This window comes from Gobio gobio (assembly GCF_949357685.1).
Source record: "Gobio gobio genome assembly, chromosome: 13".
Lineage (NCBI taxonomy): Eukaryota > Metazoa > Chordata > Actinopteri > Cypriniformes > Gobionidae > Gobio > Gobio gobio.
The window spans coordinates 4,115,653-4,139,084 of record NC_137106.1 but is presented as its reverse complement, the minus strand read 5'-3'; the positions used below and the strand labels follow the sequence as shown (position 1 = coordinate 4,139,084).

General features: G+C 37.0%; 1 protein-coding gene across 1 annotated transcript; it reads right to left on the bottom strand.

Annotated features, from left to right (window-relative positions):
• Positions 1–3,997: 3,997 nt before the first annotated feature.
• Positions 3,998–14,381, bottom strand: siva1 (SIVA1, apoptosis-inducing factor). The gene is made up of 4 exons (XM_079833206.1): positions 14,095–14,381; positions 10,459–10,629; positions 5,814–5,967; positions 3,998–4,201 (listed from the first exon to the last, which is right to left on the bottom strand). The coding sequence occupies exons 1-4, from the start codon at positions 14,213–14,215 to the stop codon at positions 4,153–4,155; spliced, it is 495 nt and encodes a 164-aa protein (XP_079689332.1). The 5' UTR covers positions 14,216–14,381; the 3' UTR covers positions 3,998–4,152.
• Between the last annotated feature and the right edge of the window lie 9,051 nt (positions 14,382–23,432).

The window sequence follows — 23,432 nt, the reverse complement described above, 5'->3', positions numbered from 1 at the left end:
TACAGATTGTTAGTATAGTTTTATTTTAATGTATAATGTTTGCTAGCATTTTTAATATGTTGTTAACAAAAATTATTACATTACTAGCATGAATTAGCACACTGCTAGGATATTTGAGCACATTCTTAACAATTTAACATTTTTCTAGCATGATTAGTATGTTTTAACATGTTGTTGGAATGATTAAGCATCTTGCTAGCATGTTTTAACACATTGCTAGCATGAATAAGCATGTTTTGCTAGAAAATTCTACACATTGTTAGCATGTTTTTACGCATGTTTTATGTTAGCTTGTTTTTACACATTGTTAGTATAATTTATGATGTTGCTGGCCTTTTTGATGTCTGTTAACATGAATTAGAATGTTACTAGCATGTTTTATCATGTTGTTACCGCACAATGCTATGTCATTTTACTTCACATCCTGATTCAATGCAAGGTTGTTGAATATGGTAAGCCACACCCCCTGGAAGTGATGTCATACACTCAAAATGCAATTGGTCTGAAGTTTGCCAATGACCATCTGGATGATCCAGAGGAGGAATGGGAGACGGTCATGTGGTCTGATGAGACAAAAATAGAGCTTTTTGGTCTAAACTCCACTCGCCGTGTTTGAGGAAGAGGAAGGACGAGTACAACCCCAAGAACATCAGCCCAACCGTGAAGCATGGTTCAAGTTCAAGTTCAAGTTCAATTTTATTTGTATAGCACATTTCCAACAGCCCCCAGGCTGACCAAAGTGCTTTACAGAAGAGCAAGAAAACCGTGAAGCATGGTGGTGGAAACATCATTCTTTGGGGATGGTTTTCTGCAAAGGGGACAGGACAAATGCACCGTATTGAGGGGAGGATGGATGGGGATCTTTGCCAACAACCTCCGTCCCTCAGTAAGTGCATTGAAGATGGGGCGTGGCTGGGTCTTCCGGCATGACAACCCGAAAAGCCGCAGGAGCATTTCAATGAGCAATAGAGGTAGCGTTACATGGACGTAGGAAAATGAAGACCCATTTAAAATGATTTAAGACCTAGAACTCACTACTTCAGCGAAGACTTTTTAAGGCCTACATTTTTTATTTTTAAATTTTAGACTTTTAAAGACCCCGCGGGAACCCTGAGAGGGAAAAATAGAGTGAGATTAATAACGGCAGTCAAAAGAGAGAAATATGTTAATTTTTACCATCACTCCAATAGACGCTGTAGAAACACCCTCACAGCAGCGGTAAGTTGTTTTTGATGCAAAAGTAATAAAATACAGAGTATAAGTGTCATAAATGTATATTTAAAGCTACACTGTGTAACTTTTTTAGTTTATTCTTAGCTAAAAACACTTAGTTCTTTCAAAAAATATGTGCTCATTAATGTATATTTACTTCTTTCAAGTAATAAAATATTCTCGTAAGTTTATAATATGCCATTGAAAATACATACGGGTGAGGGTTCGAATGCGGGTCGCCATGTTGCCCCTCCATCTTGAAAGTACATTAGCCAAAGAGGGACATACCCGTGAATTCAAGCTTCGCCTTTCGCGTTTTAACACTCGATGGCACCGTGTCCAATGTGGACGAGGTCGAACTGGAAGCCATGTTAATCTTGGACTAAATCAGCCACCGTAGGAGTTAAAACGAAATCGGAATTGAGAGGAACAGAAACTAATATTCACTGGATGGTCATATACAAGTTCACCACTAGATGGGGGAAAATATCACACAGTTGAGCTTTAAAAATATATATATTAAATGACAAAACGTTGCAAGATTTACAATATGGATGACCGTTAAAACGTGTCAGTCTGTAAAAAGGGTCTATCAATACACAGAAATTGAATAAAGTTATCAAACATTTTACAGTGTTGACTGCATTTATGATCAATGAAAGATTAGTCCTTATTAAAGCCACAGTTCTGTGTTCCCGTTGTTCTGTGATGAACATTAAATGACAGCGATCATTAGTGACGCTGTTGCTTTAAGATCTGCCGCACACAACGTGGATAATACTAAATATATACACCAGTCAAAAGTTTGAAAACATTAAGGTTTTTTGAAAGCAGTCTCAATCTCACCATGGCTGCATTAATTTCATCCAATATAGTGAAATATTTTTACAATTTTAAATGTTCTCTATGTGAATATGCAGTAAAGTGTGATTTATTCCTGTGATCAAAGCTGAATTTTTCATCATTACTCCAGTCTTCAGTGTCACATGATCCTTCACTAATCTCTCATATGAGGATCTGATGCTCAAGAAACATTTATGATTAGTGTTGAAAAGTGTAAAACATTTATTTTAGGATTCTTTGATGAATAGAAAGTTCAAAAGTTGGGTCAGTAATCATTTTTTGGGGGAAAGAACTTAAAGAAATGAATAAGGATGCATTAAATTGATCAAGTGACAGTAGACATTTCTAATGTTGCAAAAGCTTTCAATTTCAGATGAATAATGTTCTTTCAAACTTTCTATTCATTAAATAATCCCCCCCCCAAAAAAAGGTACACCACTGTTTTCAACACTGATAATAATCATAAATGTGTTGAGCATCGAATCCTCATATGAGAATGATTTGTGAAGGATCATGTGACACTGAATATCTATCATCCATCCATCCATCCATCCATCCATCCATCTATCCATCCATCCATCCATCCATCTATCCATCCATCCATCCATCTATTTATCATCCATCCATCTATTTATCATCCATCCATCTATCTATCATCCATCCATCTATCTATCATCCATCCATCTATCTATCTATCCATCCATCCATCTATTTATCATCCATCCATCTATCTATCCATCCATCCATCTATTTATCATCCATCCATCTATTTATCATCCATCCATCTATCTATCATCCATCCATCTATCTATCATCCATCCATCTATCTATCCATCCATCTATCCATCCATCCATCCATCCATCCATCCATCCATCCATCCATCCATCTATCCATCCATCTATCCATCCATCCATCCATCCATCCATCTATCATCCATCCATCCATCCATCCATCCATCCATCCATCTATTTATCATCCATCCATCTATTTATCATCCATCCATCTATCTATCATCCATCCATCTATCTATCATCCATCCATCTATCTATCCATCCATCCATCTATTTATCATCCATCCATCTATCTATCCATCCATCCATCTATTTATCATCCATCCATCTATTTATCATCCATCCATCTATCTATCATCCATCCATCTATCTATCATCCATCCATCTATCTATCTATCCATCCATCCATCTATTTATCATCCATCCATCTATCTATCATCCATCCATCTATCTATCATCCATCCATCTATCTATCCATCCATCCATCTATTTATCATCCATCCATCTATCTATCATCCATCCATCTATCTATCATCCATCCATCTATTTATCATCCATCCATCTATTTATCATCCATCCATCTATCTATCATCCATCCATCTATCTATCATCCATCCATCTATTTATCATCCATCCATCTATTTATCATCCATCCATCTATCTATCTATCATCCATCCATCTATCCATCCATCCATCCATCCATTTATCATCCATCCATCTATCTATCATCCATCCATCTATCTATCCATCCATCCATCTATTTATCATCCATCCATCCATCTATCCATCCATCCATCCATCTATCATCCATCCATCTATTTATCATCCATCTATCCATCCATCCATCTATTTATCATCCATCCATCCATCTATCCATCCATCCATCTATTTATCATCCATCTATCTATCCATCCATCCATCTATTTATCATCCATCCATCTATCTATCCATCCATCCATCTATCCATCCATCCATCCATCCATCCGGTCACATTTTAAAATTGTAATATTTTACAATATTACTGTTTTTGCTGTATTTTGGATCAAATAAATGCAGCCTTGGTGAGCAGAAGAGACTTTAAAAAACAAGTTTCCAAACTTTTGACTGGTAGTGTATATATAAAATAAATGAACACTCCAAGCAACAATTAGGAAAACATCAAGTATTTATTTCAAATATCACAGGAGTATGTACACAAGAGGAGAGCAAGAAACAACGCAGGCATATATAAAATAGCATCTCATTTACATTTCATTGGTAATGCATTAAAAATCATCTGAGCATCCGTCGGGAGAGCTTCTGCATCAGGACGAGCAGCCGCAGCAGAGGACGCGCTCATACCGCTCGCTGTAACTGCGGACGGAGAACACACATGAGCACACACACATGGATTAAACACACACACTTGATTAAAGGGTTAGTTCACCCAAAAATGTAAATTCTGTCATTAATGACTTACCCTCATGTGGTTGGACACCCGTCAGACCTCCGTTCATCTTCAGACACAAATGAAGATATTTTAGTGTAAATCTGATGCTCTGAAAGGCCTCCATTGGCTCAACTTTACACTCTCAAGACCCTTAAAAGACACTAAAGACGTCGTTACAAAGTCCATCTCACTACAGTGGCTCTACAATAACTTTATAAAGCGACGAGAATAGTTTTTGTGCGCTAAAAAAACCCTAAATAACGACTTATATAGTGATGACGATTTCAAAACACGGCCTCATGAAGCTTCGAAGCGTTATGAATCAGTGAGTCGATTCAGCGGTTCAGAGCATTATGAATCAGTGAGTCGATTCAGCAGTTTGAATCGCCAAATTTCAGCAGTTTGGCGGTTTGACACGTGATCCGAATCATGATTCGACTCACTGATTCATAACCAGGGTTCCCATCCCCACTCGTCCTGGAAAATTAGAGAATGTAAAATGTCCTGGAAAATCTTGTTGTTGTCTGGGAAAATTCTTTAAAAAAGTTATTTCTTTAGCAGAGTATAAAGAGTTTATCGCTGGCCCAAACTATTAGCGCTAGTTGCAGAAAGCACATGTTCAGGAATGCTGAGTTTGATGCGTGTGAGTTGTATTTTGAATAATGATGTTTAGTCTTGCTAATGCTATAACTGCTCAAATGTATGTATGCTAACTCGTAAGCTGCTAACTAATCACATCATTTTGAGATAAAGTCACATTTGTGTGTTATAAAGTCAGAATTGCGTGATATAAACTCGCAAGTCTTTTCTTCACAATTGACTTCTCAGAATTGTGAGATCTAAACTGAAATTGCAAGTTATAAAGTCCAATTCTGAGGAAAAAAGAATTGCAACAATATTCGCGTTTATATCACAAATATGCAAACTCGCAATTGCGAAAGTCAGAATAGCGAGATAAAAAAGTCACAATTACCTTTTCTTTCTATTCTGTGGTGTAAACAAGCTTCCATAGTCGTCATGTATGATGAAGAGCTCATATTGAAAAATGCTGGATTGTTTAGTAATGGCAATAAACTGTACAGCTTTTAAAGACTTGGAGAGCAATATTTGGCATGATCCTTGTCTTATACTCCCGCCGTAGTAAAATTGAAAATGTCCTGGAAAATGGTTGCTGAAAAAGAGTGAGGACCCTGATAACACTTCATGAGGCCGTGTTTTGAAATCGTCATCACTATATATGTCCTTATTTAGGGGTTTTTGCGCACAAAAACTATTCTCGTCACTCCATAAAGTTATTGTAGAGCCGCTGTAGTGAGATGGACTTTGTAACTTTAGTCTTTAGTGTCTTTTAAGGGTCTTGAGAGTGTAAAGTGCATTGAGCCAATGGAGGCCTTTCAGAGCATCAGATTTACACTAAATATCTTTGTGTCTGAAGAGCTTACGAGTGTCGAACGACATGAGGTTGAGTAATTAATGAGAGAATTCTCACTTTTGGGTGCACTAACCCTTTAAACACACACACACACACACACTCACTCTGTGACGGAGCATAGGGAGCAGCAGTGGTCAGAGCAGCCGCTGCACTGCTGGACACAGGCCGGACACGCCGGACGCTCGCACTGAGAGCAGCTCTTCCTCGAACCCGAGACCCGCTGACACACACAGCACGCAGAGGGAGCCGCCGCACAACCTGAACACACACACACCACACACACACACACGGGATTAATGCAACCGTCTGACTCTGAACCAAACCAGTCATTTACCCAGGGCTCGACATTAAAGGCACTATGTAATTTTCCGTTGCCCATCCCGTTAACGGTCACCGTCTCACAGGCGTATCATATTTAAGTAATTATCATAAATTAGGTATCATTTGAAAGCTTACAAACTCAAAATTCCTCCCGTGAAAACATTTTTGAAATCGGAGATTGTGTTACCATGGAAACGTTACTCTAAATTCTTCTAGCGGGCTCCTCCCCCTAGTGGGCGGTGTCATATTTCATATTACAACACTTATTTTAACTACTTTATAATCAATCTTATCTAATCTTGAGAAAACACATTGTCGGAAAGGTCTGAGTCTCAAAGGTCCATATTTGGTGACTGTGATGGAAGTGACATTTGGACAAATTTACAGGAAAATGCATCAAAAAAACAAAATAATGGATTTTCAATGACACCTGGTGGCTATTTTTGGTACAGCGCCCTAAACAATCTCATGGGAACTTCAATTATGGTTAGCACACAACTTGGTTAGACACATGGCTTTGATTTTATAGTAATTTTTGTAAAATATATTTTATGAAAATATTTAGTACAGTATTTTTCATTTACAGTAAATTTAAACTTCCATAACTTTTATACTTTCATATTTTGAATTGCTTTCACTTTAGTAATAATCTGCAGATTGTCGTCCTTAAAACGAGACCAAACTTAGGTCTATACTCCAAAGCATTCTTGAATTACAGCCCTTCAAGTTTGGACAGTGCATTTTCATGTGTATTCTCAAAAAGGGGGCTGACAGTAAAGGGTTAAAACAAAGGCGTGTCTTGACTCTTGAATGGGCGGAGCTTTTATTTCTGCCGCGAGCGCTTTCTCTTCTTCCGCTCGTGTGTGTGTGTGTGTGTGTGTGTGTATATCACACATGTGAGTGTGTTAAAGTGATGTTCTATGAGACTCTTGTTCACACTGCAGTGAGTGAGATCATATGAGGCGGTAAAACATGGCCTTCTGGGTAAATCAACAACAGCAGATTTACACAATCACACTAACTGTGTTGAGCTGGAGGACAATCATCAGTTTCTGTCCATCAATGATACAAACACTGTCTAATAAAACACAGATATTAAAGCGGCGCTAGTGTTGCCATGGTTACTACACAATAACACCGGACGGTGATGCGGGTGTGATGTCACTGATGGGACACACACAAACGGTCCGTGTCCCGGTTAAAAATCAATAGTTTTTAAACATTCGGGATAATGCAAGTACACAAGTCAACAAAATATATAACACCGTTCTAGTGTTTTTTTTGTGGATATTTTAATCCTAAAATCTTACATATTGCGCCTTTAACGCTTGTTAAAAGATCATTTCACTTGACCGACTGGACAAATTCAGTGATAAAAAAATAAAATAAAAACCAGGGAAGCATGGAAATGCAAGAATGGTAGTGATTTTATTACGTTCAGCGTAAGGAGCGACTGATAATGGAGAAATCAAAACAAATGTGTAACAAAGGCCCCATTCGCGCGGGATTAGTATTATCTGGGGACCTCGTGTGATTTAGAAATTTTCGCGTGATGCATTCGGACGGGATTATTGACTTCTCCCGGATATGATGTCAAGACTTGTAAGGGTTTTCGTTATAGATGGAGCTGTATGATATATCACAACCACTTCTTACCGCGTGCTGCTATACGTTATCTAGGCTCGTTGTGATAGTCGTGTTACATCACTTTCCCACCGTCTTGATTTATTTTTGTAATAAAAAAACATTTAGTTCAGTTCGAGAAAAGACGTTACAATTAAAAACTGAACGGAGCGAGATTTAATTAATCGCAAGAGTGAGGAGCTGACAATATGACGACGGAAGATTTGGTTTTAAAGCTAAATGTAAAAGCGCCCATTTAAGCGAGCTTGTCATTGTACTGTTTTTGTGTTTTTCATTAAGAATAATATTGAACACCTTTCAAGCAATTCGCTCCCAAATTGGCTCTAGTTTTAAAGTGAAAGTACAATGTGCACAACCGCGCGCGTTATGAACACAGCCTCCATTATTCGTGAAATATGGATAATGCGCACAAGAAATAAAAAACCTTGCAAAAAATTATACAACCCTCCAAATCCTGGCCAAACCACAGAGATACGGAGTCGCACGGGACTAATATCACAGGACCGGCGAAATATGGTAGGTCATTTGTGTAATTTAAATTTTTTTTTTTTTATTACAGACATGGCCGATTTGCGCGGGATTTATTTATATATATATATATATATAAAATATAAAAAAAACATTTACCACCACAATTACAAATTACTGGGTAATACTAATCCCATGCGAATAGGGCTAAAGACAGACCTTAAAATGCTGATTTTTTTTTTATTTATAACATAGTTAAGCAACAACGATTACAAATGTTACATTGGATCCAGTTTTAATTTCCTTGAATCATGTGTCAATTACCTTTTTTTCACTGATGAAACCGACTGATAATTAATTTGGGGTGACCAAACGTCCTGTTTTCAAGTCCTGTCCCTAATATAACAATTTTATATCCATACAGAATGGGCATATTTTAAATGTATTGAAATTAATAAGGAATCTTTGAGTAAACTTCGAGTATCATTTGAGTTTCTCATTGCCGGGCCGAGTGTCCTGGTTTTCGGTAATCAGAATATGGTCACCCTGAATTAAAAAAACAGTTTTGGATGATAAAAACCTAGTGTTATCATCAACGAATAAAAATGAGGGGGAAATGTTAGTGAGGAGGGAAGAAATCCAGTCAGAACTGATGTCCTGAGTAACGGATGAGCACATTTGAACTGTACCGTGCGGATCTAAGGGCGGGAAAAAAGCTCTGTTGAGCTAATCTACAGGCTCACGCGACAGCGCTTCAGAGCGGCTCAATCAATTAATAACACACATTTATGCCAGGTAATGTTTATTAACTAATGCTGAGGGATAATGTCAATGTTTACCTTATGATGTTTATATAGTAATATGATTTAGACGGTTGTAACAAGGCATATTTGAGCTCCCTCATCTGAACGCGAACGAGCAGCCGCAACTGTAATAATGCATTTCAAAATAAGAGTCCCGGTGTATTTCCAGCTTAAAAGTCACGTGATAGTTACACAAACTGCATTTAATTGAATTCCCATTTAATTCATAGTCAGGAGGAAAGACTAACAACAGTATTTCACATCATTCAATAAAGTACCAGGGTTATAATAGTTCACTAAAACCATTTTTTTTTTTTACTTAAATATAGCAAACATTTTAAGCTTTAGCTTAACCTGATATACTAACTAAAACCAAAAAAAAAAAAAAAATCTAATCAAATATTAAACACTAATAGACCAGTGATACTAAAATATATTTTTAAGTGCTTTTTGATCATTGCGCCCCACAATTTTCTAAATGAACACATGCATCAAGCCCTGAATTTATGTATTTTTGCGCTTGAACGGTCAAAAAAAAAACACAAGTGTCTCAATGTCACATGTATTCAAGTAACCGTCAGACCACCACAAGTAAATTCTCAACCTATGGCAAACACTAGCCTGGATGCCAGCCGAATTTAGCCCCGCCCACAAAAATGTTTGCTCGGGCAGTTCGGTCTGGACTCGCTCCATAGAGGAGTAATTATGCCCGAACAGAAACTGTTCGGACCAATGAAATTGTCAGGGCGGGCTTTAGACGATGATGGACAGATGATCAACAGTAACGTCATCGAAGGCTCTTGGGTTGAATTTGCTCTTATCCTAAACGGAGAACTTGTTCGTATATGCATTCACCTTCACTATTTCTCTCAGAAACGATGATCGTGTTGGCAAGTAGCCTACTCTGTGTATCCTTAAATTATTTTATTACTGGCAAAGATCGTTTACACTAATTTTTTTCTTGTAACGTTACTTAATCCAGCGTGCGTGCAGACAGGGTTTCCAAGATTTTTTGCAATGTCGCGCACAATTGCTACTCAAAACTATAGCCCAAAACAATAACTTTCCGGGGGGTTCTCGGGAAAAAAAAATGGCGTTTGGTTGGCAAAATATGTTATTTTGGCAAGGTTGCCTGCTAAAATTCGCATTCCTGGGTTTATATAATCACATAATTGGGGTCGCTTCAACCCGCGGACATGGAGAAAAACACGGACTTTGCAACACAGGTCAGTTGAGTTCTGTTGACATTTGACAACTAACGTTACGCGTCGCTCCGTTGCTCTGATTGGTTGTGGGTCTATCCAATTGAGGTCTTTCCTGGCTCGGTTGAAACACGCCCCATAATCAAAGCTCAATGGAGCGATACCAGACTCATATTCTGACTAGAATTGAGTATGGCCACGCCAGGCTAGGCAAACACTGTAGCGTCTTCTCCTTTTAACAGTATTTATTGATTATAGAAGACCCTTGAGGCAGTAAATGCGGATCTTTCAGATGAATCTAGCGGCTTCACCTGGACCAGCGTCTGCCTTCCTCAGCCGGCCGTCCTGCCCAATGGTGGTTTGTCCTCTGAGGAGCGTCTGCGGTCCAGGAGCCGGACCGGACCCCTTCTCCTCACCATCCGCCTTCCAGAGTCGACCCATCACTGCTTTCGTCCCGTTGAACAGCAGGCTTTTGGTCTTCTCTAATTAAGAAAACAAAGTTGATAGACAAATCAGGAAAACACACAAAAAAAAGACCTTAAAGCAGGGCTTGACATTCACGCTTGTCCGGGACAAGTGGATTTTTTGAAGGGGCAAGTGAAAAATAATTGTACTTGCCCGACGGACAAGTATCCTGATAAAATGTCATTAACAAAAATAACTAGGGAATCACCCAAATGCAAGAATGATTCTGCATTCATTACGGTAATTGGCGATTGACAGTGAATGATAATGTATAATGAACTGACGGTAACGTTGCACTGTTGACGCTCGCGCAGCCTCTCGAGGAGAAATCGAGACAAATTACACTTTTTATTAACACACTGCCGTAAAAATGTAGAAATGTAGTTTATTTCTATTTATAATATGATACAGTTGCAACGTCACATTACCAAGAGTGCTGTTTTCCTGAATAACATCACGACTGAAAATGACATTTCATATGACAGTTCCATAAACAATTATTAACATTAAGTCACTTACATTTTAGATGCAATTTTGAGTGTTTTTGTTCTATTTCAGCAGCGAAAATAGTTCCACAAGATCACAGCAGAACGCATGTCACAGTAGGGATGGCTCGATACCACAATTTTGTCTTCGGTACGGTACCACAATCTAATACCGAAGTACCGATATTAAATCAATACCATACAGGGTCTGAATTATGATGCGGGTATTGCGCATAATTTTACTCACTCTCGCAAGTTTTGGGTTTATGAAGCGTGAAATTACCGCAAATGTTTATTATTAAATTAATCAACAAAGATTATCACATCAATCAGTCATTTGGAAACTTTTTTGTAAGTAATTTCAGCATTACACCTCATCGCACCTGCACTATAAAAGCAATTTGCGCGCTCAGATTCAACACTTGCGGGACAACTGACGGAAATCCCTGCCCACGTCTTTTTAAGCCTCGCCAATTTGAACATGCAAGCAATTTTATAGCATTTCGTAACACATATGGGATGGGAGCTCTTTAAGAGAGTTTTCTTTCCGCTCATGCCAACAACAAACACACACGCCTAAAGAGCTCGCGCATTCCAAATTAAGTTGCTTTTCCTCAGTCAAATACACACAAAATGTCAAAAATTTCAATCTTTAGTGAGTCGTCACATAAACAGTTGGTTATGTCTTTCGCGGATGTAAATAGTGCAATAGTGTGCGCGCAAATATTATGAGGTCTAAACATCACTGGTTGAAACGAACGCTGGAGATTTCTTTATATTTAAACAATACGATCTTATGTATGTGCGTTTATCAGTGTTAAAAGAAAAAAGTCTAAATTAGATGGTTAGAATTATGCACTCACCTGTCGATCTCTTAATGTCTTATAAGACAGGAATTAAGTGACGATGCTTGGCAAGGTTTGATGGTTCTTAGCAGTTTTATAAGCAAAGTAATTCCAAATTTCACGTCTACTCGTCTTTATTAATGAGTTTTGTGCGTGTTGAGTGAGATTCAACTGCTGTATTCATCTTGTTCTGTTGCCACATTTGCCGGTTTCACGTCAGTTTGGGTAGCGCGCTGCCACCTAGCGGTGAACTTCGGAACAGCAGCATATACCGAAATGAGCAAAATCATGATATCGTACCGTTTTAAATAAAATATATACCGGTATTTTTCCAGTACCGGTATACCGCGCATCCCTATGTCACAGCAACAGCGTGTTAGTGAATGATTCAGCATTTTGAATGAATCGATAGAATCAAAGATTCAATGAAACGCCTACCAATATTTACGCCTATTCAATTCGTAAACGCCTACCTCATTCTTGAATGAATCAGCGTTTGAACGAATCGACTCAATGACTCGCTCATTCAGACGGTCACCTGCTGCCACCTACTGGTGGTTTAGTTTCATCTTTCCAGCATTTCTTATTTGTATATTTAAAACAATCTCATAACATTATTTAACGCAGTTGTATTTAATTTGACTGGTAACAGCCAGTGTCGTCTTCTAATTTAATTGATTGATCCAATTTAAGAATATAAAAAGGAATTCTGAATCATAGCCTATATTTAATAAGATTAGGGGAAAATGCCCTTTATAAAAAGGTAAAAATATCACAAATATGCATATGTCAAAGCTGATTGAACACTGGTGAGAATATTGCTTCAGAATAAATTTTATTTACAACTTTTTTTTTGTTAGTTTTTTCGGACAAGCACATTTTTTACTCGGACAAGTGGATGACAGATTTACTTGTGAACATGCTTCATGTCGAGCCCTGCTTAAAGGATTAGTTCACTTTTAAATAAACTTTTGCTGATAGTTTACTCAACCTCATGTCATCCAAGATGTCCATGTCTTTCTGCAGTCGAAAAGAAATGAAGGTTTTGGATGAAAATAGTCCAGGATTTCTCTCCTTACAATGGACTTCAATGGGCTCCAAACGATTCAAGATCCAAATGACAGTTTCAGTGCAGCTTCAAAGGGCTTTAAACGACTCCAGATGATGAATAAGGGTCTTATCTAGACAAACCATCAGTTTCTGTGAGAAACCCAGCAGTATTTATGCTATTATTTTACCTCTTATCAGACGAACGTCATCATCTCTGAGCTCAGCCATAACTTCCGCTAAGTGAGGTCAAAATAGATCATGGTCATAGATGTATCGATAGTAGATGCCTCATTAGCAACTGCACGGATCAGTAGAATGAGGCATCTACTATCGATACATCTATGACCATGATCTATTTTGACCTCACTTAGCGGAAGTTATGGCTGAGCTCAGAGATGATCACGCTCGTCTGATAAGAGGTAAAATAATAGCATAAATACTGCTGGGTTTCTCACAGAAACTGATGGTTTGGCTAGATCAGACCCTTATTATGGAGCCCATTGAAGTTCATAATATGGAGAAAAACCCTGGACTGTTTTCATCCAAAACCTTAATTTCTTTTCGACTGCAGAAAGAAAGACATGGACATCTTGGATGACATGGGGGTGAGTAAACTATCAGCAAAAAGTTTATTTAAAAGTGAACTAATCCTTTAAAGAAGTGATGTTCGATTCTTGAACAGAATCGAATCTTCTGAATCGGTTCATTGAAACGAACCGGTTCGCTGATATGAATCGGACTTTACATGACAAATCTTGAAGTTTATCACTAATTCTTTAACAACAAACTTCTGGTAAGATAAATCACTGTATATATTTTAGCAATACTCATACATAATATTTACTACAAATCATTGAATATTAACAGATCTGATTAATCGCACCAGCAGTGAATCAAGCAGCTTTAAAAAACATTGAATAATAATAATAAATGTATAATTGATTAATCTGAACATCGCCAGGTGATGATCATCATTATTAAAAGCATTAGCATGATCAAGCAGTTTTGTTTACCGATTGAATATTTTGATTATAAAACATAACAGTGCTTTAAATGCCAATCTAAAGCGGTTATAGATGTAATAAACATGTTTATATCTTACCATAAACCTCTTGTCTGTATTTGAGTCCGAATACGCCACAGTTATTGATCTCCTTCAGGCCAACATGAACTTTATACTGAGAAGAGAAGCTCTCGCTGAAAGGATACGACCTCTTGGGCATCTTAAAAACGACAGGTTATAAAATACAACAGTTAAAGTGGAGGAGAAGAAAACGACAAGAATAACCAAACCTTAGAGCCAAAGAAATAAACAGCGCAAGCGTGAAGGAAAACAACACGCGTTCGCGCTTTTAAGGGTTCTGCTTCTTCTTCATCCGCGTGAGCGCCGAACAGACGCGGGCACGCGCTTACCGCCATCTGCTGACCGGTAAGTGAATTACTGCAACTGACCGAATGAGGTTGGAGTGGCACCTGGATGGCAACAGCTGGGCTGGGAATTTATTTTTTTTTGAACAGATATAAGAACAAATAGTCACAATTAAAAAAAGAATTTAACAACAATAACAAAAAATTATAGACATTAGACAGGTTGTAAAAAGTAACAAAACAAAACAAAACAAAAAAAAACACAAAACAGAGCTGGGCTGGGAATGGTCAGGAGATGGAGGAAGGAAGTGACGGAGTAGTAAGTGAGACAGGAGAGGTGGGGAGCACTGGAGAGTTGGAAGACAGCGAGGGTAACGAAGAGTGGAATATAAATCAAAGTAAAAAGAAAAAGAATAATACATCTGATTGTGGTGAGAGTGCTTCTTTAACCCTTAATCGTCCCTCAAGTAGGGTTTACGTTTGAGTCCCTTGGGGTCAGATAGACCCCAAACTTTTACAGAGCGATTGCATAAGGAAATATAATTTTTTTACATGGAAAACTATATATCATTTTTTTTATTTACTTCTCAACTATACATTTATGCTGTGTTTTTGTGGGTATTTTGTAGTTTTTTACCTATTTGCTGCACAAATACCTAACAATGTCATAAATTGGCTCATTAAAAATTATTTTTTTATGAAAAATTCACTTGAATGATGATCTTAAATAAATATAAATAGTTTTTGGACATTGCTCTATGTGTTAGGGATAGAATACCGCCATCTGTAGGTTTGTGGAAAAACTTTAGGAATTATAGTTAAAGAGAAAGAGAGTGCAATGACCACATTATCCACTAGAGGTCCATAGGGAAGTTATGCAGAAGTTAAGCTGCCTTTCATCTTTCTTTTATTTGCCCTTTTCCCTCTCTTTCTCATGATTGTTCCATGTTGCATTTGTGCTCTAGTATTTGTCCTTCATTTATGTATGTAATTTTTTCAGATTTATGCCAGTTTTGTTGATTTTATTTGCCAGTTTCTATAAAAATGCTCTCTGTTGCAGTCACACATATGTGTGTGTTTGTGTGTGTGTGTGTGTGTGTGTGTGTGTGTGTGTGTGCGTGTGTGTATGAGACAGAAAGTTCGTTCCACTTTGTGTTTATGCTCTAGGACCAGATCTTGATATAAATGTAGACATTTTCAGATTTATACTGGATTTAGTTGATTTTTTTTTACAAACAAAGTGAAAAAAAAAGCATTTTTACATTTTCCCATTCGTTGCCAAAATCCAAAAAAATGCTCCAGACACCTGTGTTTGTGTTTGTGTGTGTGTGCGTGTGAGTGAACATGCTTGTTCCATATTGCATTTGTGCTCTAGTATTAGTACTTCATTTATGTATGAAAATCTTTCAGATTTATGCCAGTTTTGTTGATTTTATTTGCAAGTTTCTATAAAAATGCTCTCTGTTGCAGTAACACACATGTGTGTGTTTATGTGTGTGTGTGTGTGCGTGTGTGTATGAGACAGAAAGTTCGTTCTACTTTGTGTTTATGCTCTAGGACCAGACCTTGATATAAATGTGGAAATTTTCAGATTTATACTGGATTTAGTAAAAAAAATTTGACAAAAAAAGTGAAAATTTTTTATTTTTTACACTTTCCCATTCATTTTCAATGTGGGGTCAATCTGACCCAGAGGGACTTAAACGGTACATTTTTTTTACACACCTTTAAAACAACCAAATCAAGCCCAGATTTTTTGTGCATGTTTAGATTTAGATTTAGATATTACATTATTTAGGAAAAGTCACAGAGTCTCATGGCCCTGAGATGAAGGGAACACTTTTAAAAAATGGAGGAAAAGTCCAGTGGGGTCAGCTGGACCCCAAGGGACGATTAAGGGTTAAAGGATGGTGGGGAACAATATAAGGTATTTGTTAAGTTGGGGCAAGAAGGTACCACGTTCAGAGAGTGGAATCCGATACAACTTACAAAATGTCTAAGTAAAGAAATTGGAGAGGTAAGGAGTGCAAAAATATTAAGGAATGGACAACTACTGGTGTTTTGTAAAACAGAAGAACAACTCAAAAAAGCAGTTAAGATGAGTAAAATTCATGGTAAAATTGTGCAATGTTCAAAGGCTAATGACAAAAAGTTAGTTAGAGGAGTCATTACTGGCATTCCGGTAAATGTACAGACAGATGCTATAGTAGCAAACATTAAGCACGTTAAAGTATGTGAAGCCAAAAGACTCAAAACTAAGAGATTTGGAGACATTTGCGACAGCTTATCAGTTATGCTTACGTTTGAAGGGGAAACGTTACCAGATAAGGTTTTCATTGGTTTTATGAGTTATGTGGTTAAAGAGTTAGTTCACCCAAAAATGAAAATTCTGTCATTAATTCCTCACCCTTATGTCGTTCGAGACCCGTAAGACCTCCGTTCATATTCGGAACACAAATGAAGATATTTTAGTGTAAAGCTGATGCTGAGAAAGGCTTCACACAGGCCTCCATTGGCATTCAGTACATTTACACTCCCAAGACCCATAAAAGGCACTTAAAACGTCGTGACAAAGTCCATCTCACCACAGTGACTCTACAATAATTTTACGAAGCAACGACAATAGTTTTTGTGCGCAAAAAAAAATCAAAATAACACCTTTATCCAGCTTGTTACTGCCTTCCGCGTGTGCCTCCACGACGCATGCGCGAGAATATGACGTAGCGCCGGGGTTTGGTAATCCATGAAATGCACACTTTAGCCCCATTTTGAGCACTACGCCGAGACCTAAAGCACGATCAATGTAGAATTCAACAGCTTAGACACGCGCGTCTTCCTCTGCTCGTAAACAAATCTCTTCTGGGTCATGTGTCCGAACGCCGGATCTGCGCCATATTCTCGCGCATGCGTCGTGGAGGCACACACGGAAGGCAGTAACAAGTTGGATAAAGGTGTTATTTTGATTTTTTTTGCGCACAAAAACTATTTTCGTCGCATCGTAAGATTATTGTAGAGTCACTGTGGTGAGATGGACTTTGTAACGATGTTTTTAGTGCCTTTTATCGGTCTTGGGAGTATAAGTGTACTGAATGCCAATGGAGGCCTATCTGAAGCCTTTCTCAGCATCAGCTTTACACTAAAATATCTTCATTTGTGTCTGAAGATGAACGGAGGTCTTACGGGTCTCGAACGACGTGAGGGTGAGTAATTAATGACAGAATTTTCATTTTTGGGTGAACTAACCCTTTAAAGGAGCTGTATGTAGGACTGTGGCCAAAACTGGTACTGCAATCACTTTCAAATGACTGTAGAGCGGTGTATACACAGAGCTTTCAATGGCAAGTGATGAGTCGTACACAGTTAGTTTTTTTTCTTTCTGTTAATTATGTTTATGCTTCAAGAGCGATGTTTTATGAAGTAATTATGAATGGCAAACATTTACTAATGGCGATTAGCCAAATATAATCGTAAATATGAACGCTCGTATGTGACAGTACATTCCCACATGAAAAAATACTATAGTAAAATTACAGCAAAGCTAAATAACATTAGCAATGGTCATACAGGTCAACTTGCAGCATGTTTTGTCCACTATATATGCGAAGAACGAATGAGGAATAATTTTTACTGAGATAACGTTAGGCTGTCTCAAATACGTTTTCACATTGCCATAATAGGCGAGCTAATGTTGTTTTCCTCAGCGTCCCAGCATAATGACAGAGAAACGGGCTCTGATAATGCATTACTAATGTTAGCAATGACGACTCGCCGTTTTTATTTACCAAACAATTCCTTAACGTTACCTTTTCAATTCAATGACCCACCTCCTCCATCTGCGCTAACCTAACGTTACTTTGCACGAACATGCATATCTTTGTTCGACTGTCATGAATATTTGAAATGTCCATTTACATTAAGTACAAGTTAGCCAAACATATGAACCTTACCTGTCCAGGAGAAAATTAGCAACGTTGGCATCAGTCTTCAAATTATTCTCCGTTTTCAGCCGTCTCCATCTTTCAAAGGCATCTCAAATCCTTGTTTTATTTCAGACACTGTCACGACGTTTTTCTTATTCATAACGAGGTCGTTTAGGTTTCGTAAAGTTATCCAAAAAGTTTGTAGCTGCAGCTGTGGTAACTAGAGCAGAGCTGGCAACCCGAATGCAGAAACACTACTGACTTCGTGATTGGTCGACAGGTGGAGGGCGGAGCTTCAGGCGAAAACACAACATGACAACATCAACATCAGTTGAGGGCTGCAACTTCACTTTTAAAATGACAATATCTTGGCCGGACAACTGTTGTCAGTGATATAAATATTTGAAATTAACATGATTTCTTAATGTCTACTGACATATCAGGGCCATTTTATGATTAATTGAAATACATTTCTTACATACAGTTCCTTTAAGTTGTACATCCCTCCACCACTTCGATGTTATAAATGTCAACGGTTTGGGCATATCGCGGCTGTATGCAAAGGAAAGAAGAGGTGTAGTAAGTGTGGAGGAGATCATGATTATGATGAATGTGACAAAGTTCGCAATCAATGCTGCAATTGTGGAAGGGAGCACAGTGCAGCATATGAGGGATGTGAATTTAGTAAAAGAGCCAAAGAGGTACAACGAATTAAGGTAACTGAAGGTATCAGCTACTCTGAAGCAGTAAAGCTGGTCCCCAGAGTGAATGTAATACCAAATCAAAATGAGGGCATTGGAAATGAAATAATAAAAGAAGAGGATGAAAAGATAAGGAAAGACAATTTAGTTGTCAGCAAACATGATTTTGTGATTTTTATGGTTGAAATTATCAATTGTTCTGCACAGACAACGAGTCGTACTGAAAGGATTAAAATTATTGTGAAAGCAGCTGAAAAATACTTGGGGATAAAAGGAATGGTTTGGGAAACAGTTCGGGATAACTTAAGCACAGACACTCAGGCCCGGTTTCACAGACATGGCTTAGACTAAGCCAAGATTAGGCCTTAGTTCAATTAGGACATTTAAGTAACTTTTATAAACGTGCCATATAAAAAAAACATTGCTGGTGTGTATCTTGAGACAAAACAATGACACTGACATATTTTAAGATATCTCAGTGCAAGTTGCTTTCAGTTAAAACTGCTCAAACATGCATTTTAGTCTAGGACTAGCTTAAGCCTTGTCTGTGAAACCGGGGGTAAGAATACCCAGCACAATGCTGGTATAGATTAAATGGTGATAAATGTAGGTATACTACAATGGAATGCTAGAAGTTTGATAGCAAACGGCCAAGAATTTAAAAAATATTTAGATGAGGTAAAAGAGAAACCTAATATAATATGTGTACAAGAAACATGGTTGAAATCAGAGTTAGATTTTACTATTAAGGGATATTCAGCAGTCAGAAGAGATAGAGAGAATGGTAGAGGGGGAGGATTAGTAACTTTCATACTAAATGGTTTAAGTTATGAAATTATAAATATAAATGAAAATAATGAATCAATTACGATAAGGATATGGACTAGTAAAGGTTCTATAGATGTAATCATGTGTACTTTGAATGCAATGTAAGTCGCTTTGGATAAAAGCGTCTGCCAAATGCATAAAAAATGTTTAAAAAAAATGTAATCAATTATTATAATCCTTGTGGGAAAATAGAGGGTAGTATTTTGGAAAATATTGTGGGATCACCAATCAATGAGGTAATATGGTGTGGGGATTTTAATGCACACAATACGTTATGGGGAAGCAATAGTACAGATGCAAATGGTTCAGTTTTAGAAGAATATATTGATGACAAATGGTTGGTATGTCTTAACAATGGTGAGGGAACACGGTTTAACAGTATAAATAATACTGAATCAGTACTTGATTTAACATTTGTGTCCAGTGTAATAGCAGGTATTAGTACATAGATAAGGAAACTACAATAGGTAGTGATCATTTCCCTATTCTAATTCAAGTTGGATTAGGGACGTGTCAAGAAAGGATTAAGAATACTCCAAGGTGGAAAATAGAGAATGCAAATTGGAAATTTTTTCAGATCATTTGTGCAGCAAAATGTCTAAAACTTAATGAGATTAAAGAAATAGAAATAAATGAGTTTAATAATGCATTAGTAAATGAAATAATATTGTCAGCTGAGGAAACAATACCTAAAAGTAAAGGAAAAAGGAAATGTAAGAATGTACCATGAGTGTAGTAAAGCAGTTAAAGCAAGAAACAAAGCTTTTAAATATCTTAAGAAATATCATTCTCAAGATGCTTTGATAGAGTATAAAAGAAAGCAAGCAGTAGTAAGAAAAACTTTTGGAGGAAATTCTGTAATAGTATAGGAAGGGATGTGAAGTTATCTGATATATGGGGAATGATAAGGAGGATGGAAGGAGTTAGAAGGAATTATGAATTACCTGTATTAAATAGTGGTGATAAAGTGGCAGTCACTAATTTAGAAAAGGCTGAAGTTTTAGCTCAAACATTTAGGAAAGTGCATAGTTCTGAGAACATCACTAAGGAAGCGCAAGTGAACAGAAGGAAAGTGTTAGAAAGTTTCCCAGATGTTTTAGGAAAGAAAGAACATTCAGGAAATCCTTTAGACGTACCTTTAAATATGTTTGAGTTGAAAAAAGCAGTCCTTAATGCAAAACAAACTACTCCAGGAAAAGACATGGTATGTTATAAAATGGTAGCAAATATGACAGATGAGACACTAAAAATAGTACTAAAATGTTTTAATAAAATTTGGGAAACTGGTCAGCTTCCATCAGTGTGGAAACATGCGATTATAGTACCTATTTTAAAGCCAGGGAAAAAGCCATCTGACCCGTCTAGTTATAGACCAATTGCTTTAACGTCGCAGTTGTGTAAAATAATGGAAAGAATAATTACAGATAGAATGACTCATTATTTAGATAGCAATGACCTTTTTTCCCCATATCAGAGTGGGTTTCGTAAGGGCCGAAGTACAATGGATTCATTATTATGTTTAGAATCGGATATTAGGAAAGCTCAGACTAATAGGGAGGTGGTAATAGCAGTATTTCTTGATGTTGAGAAAGCATATGATATGCTTTGGAAAGAAGGGTTATTAATTAAATTACAACGATTAGGAATTGGTGGTAAAGTATACAATTGGATTTTGGATTTTTTGTTTAATAGGAAAATATAGGTACAGAATTCTCTGAGGTATATACAGTTGAGAAAGGAACTCCACAAGGGAGTGTATGTAGCCCATTATTATTCAACATTATGATCAATGATATATTTTCAAATATTGACCATAAAATTGGGAAATCATTGTATGCTGATGATGGAGCATTATGGTTTCGAGGCCGTAATGAATCTTATGTTAAATAAAAAATGCAAGATGCAATTAATGAAGTGGAAAAATGGACAAATAAATGGGGATTTAGATTATCAGTGTCTAAAACACAAGTCATATGTTTTTCAAAAAAGCATAAGATTACACCTGTATCCTTCAAATTGTATAGTCAGCCTCTGGAGCAAAAGAAGATTATTAGGTTTCTTGGGATGTGGTTTGATGAAAAATTGACATGGAAGATTCATTTGGAAAAAATGGTTAATAAATGTAAAAAGATTGTTAATATACTACGCTGTCTATCAGGACAAGCATGGGGAGCAAGCAGGGCTTCTTTACAAAATATATATTGGGCACTAATGAGGTCTGTCTTTGATTATGGATGTATAGCATATATGTCATCAGCAGAGTCTAATATCAAAGCATTGGATGTCATGCAAGCTCAGGCTCTAAGGATATGTAGTGGTTCTTTTAAAACATCCCCAGTGTCTTCTATGCAAGTGGAAATGGGTGAAATGCCTTTGAGGATCAGAAGGGTACAACTGATGTTAGCATACTGGGTTAATGTGAAGGGACAAGTTGATAGCCACCCAGCTAAAGCTATATTAAAAGACTGCTGGGAACATACACTGTAAAAAAAATCCCCGTAAAATTTACGGTAAAAAACCGGCAGCTGTGGTTGCCAGAACTTTACCGTAAAAAATACGGCAGTAACGCTTTAGGTTTTTAGGGACAGCACCATATAATTTAAAGGTTTATAATAAAATAATTACAGTTTAAAAAAAAAAATTATTTTACAGTTCAAAACCGTATAATTTAAAGGTTTATATTGTAATGATTATGTTTACACTGTAAACCATTTACGGTAAAAAAACATATTTCATTAACTGAATTAATGTTAAATCACCAACCTATTGAAATATTAATATCTGTTATGTACCTTTGATATATACGGACGACCACCAATCACAGTGGAGATGAGAATCACGTGATGAATCAAAGCCCATCACAAGCAGCTTTTTTTTTTTCTCACAAGAGGACAATACTAATATACAGAAGGTGCTCAGTGTCATTCACACACACACTAAACACCATCATGGTAAAACACATGAAATTTTTACAAAAATGCAATAAACATTAATTTAACAACATCAGATGTAACATAAAACCCTAATGTACATAACTGATTAGAAAAAACAAAGAAGAAACATAGTTATTGCAATGAAAATACATCAAATGCGAAGTGTCACGCAGGGAATTCTGGGAATATCAATTTACGGGTTTTCACTGTAAATTACACAATGACTTGTTCTTTTTCACTTCCAAAAACTGTAAATGTAACTGTATTTTACTGTAAAATTAAATGAAATGTAAGGTTAGATCTATTACAGTTATTCACCGTATATAGTACGGAAACTTTCTGTTAACCAATTAACAGTTTTTCACCGTAGCATTTTTACAGTAAAATACCGTTAAAATCACAATCATTTTTTACAGTGTAGTAAGTCCAATTTCAGAAGTTTTGGGTGGATTGGTGATGTGAAAGCTGAGAATATAGGGTTACATAAGTTAAAGTATTGTTCAACAGTTTCAGTCCCTCCTATTCCTCCATGGTTTTTCCCTACACCAGATGTAGATTTAGGCCTTCATAAGGAAATCAAAAATAAATCTAATGAAGTAGCAGTGAGGGATATTGTTAAATATTATCTGGATATGCATTTTTCTGGACATACATTCATTTTTACAGATGGTTCCAAAGATCCAAAGACAG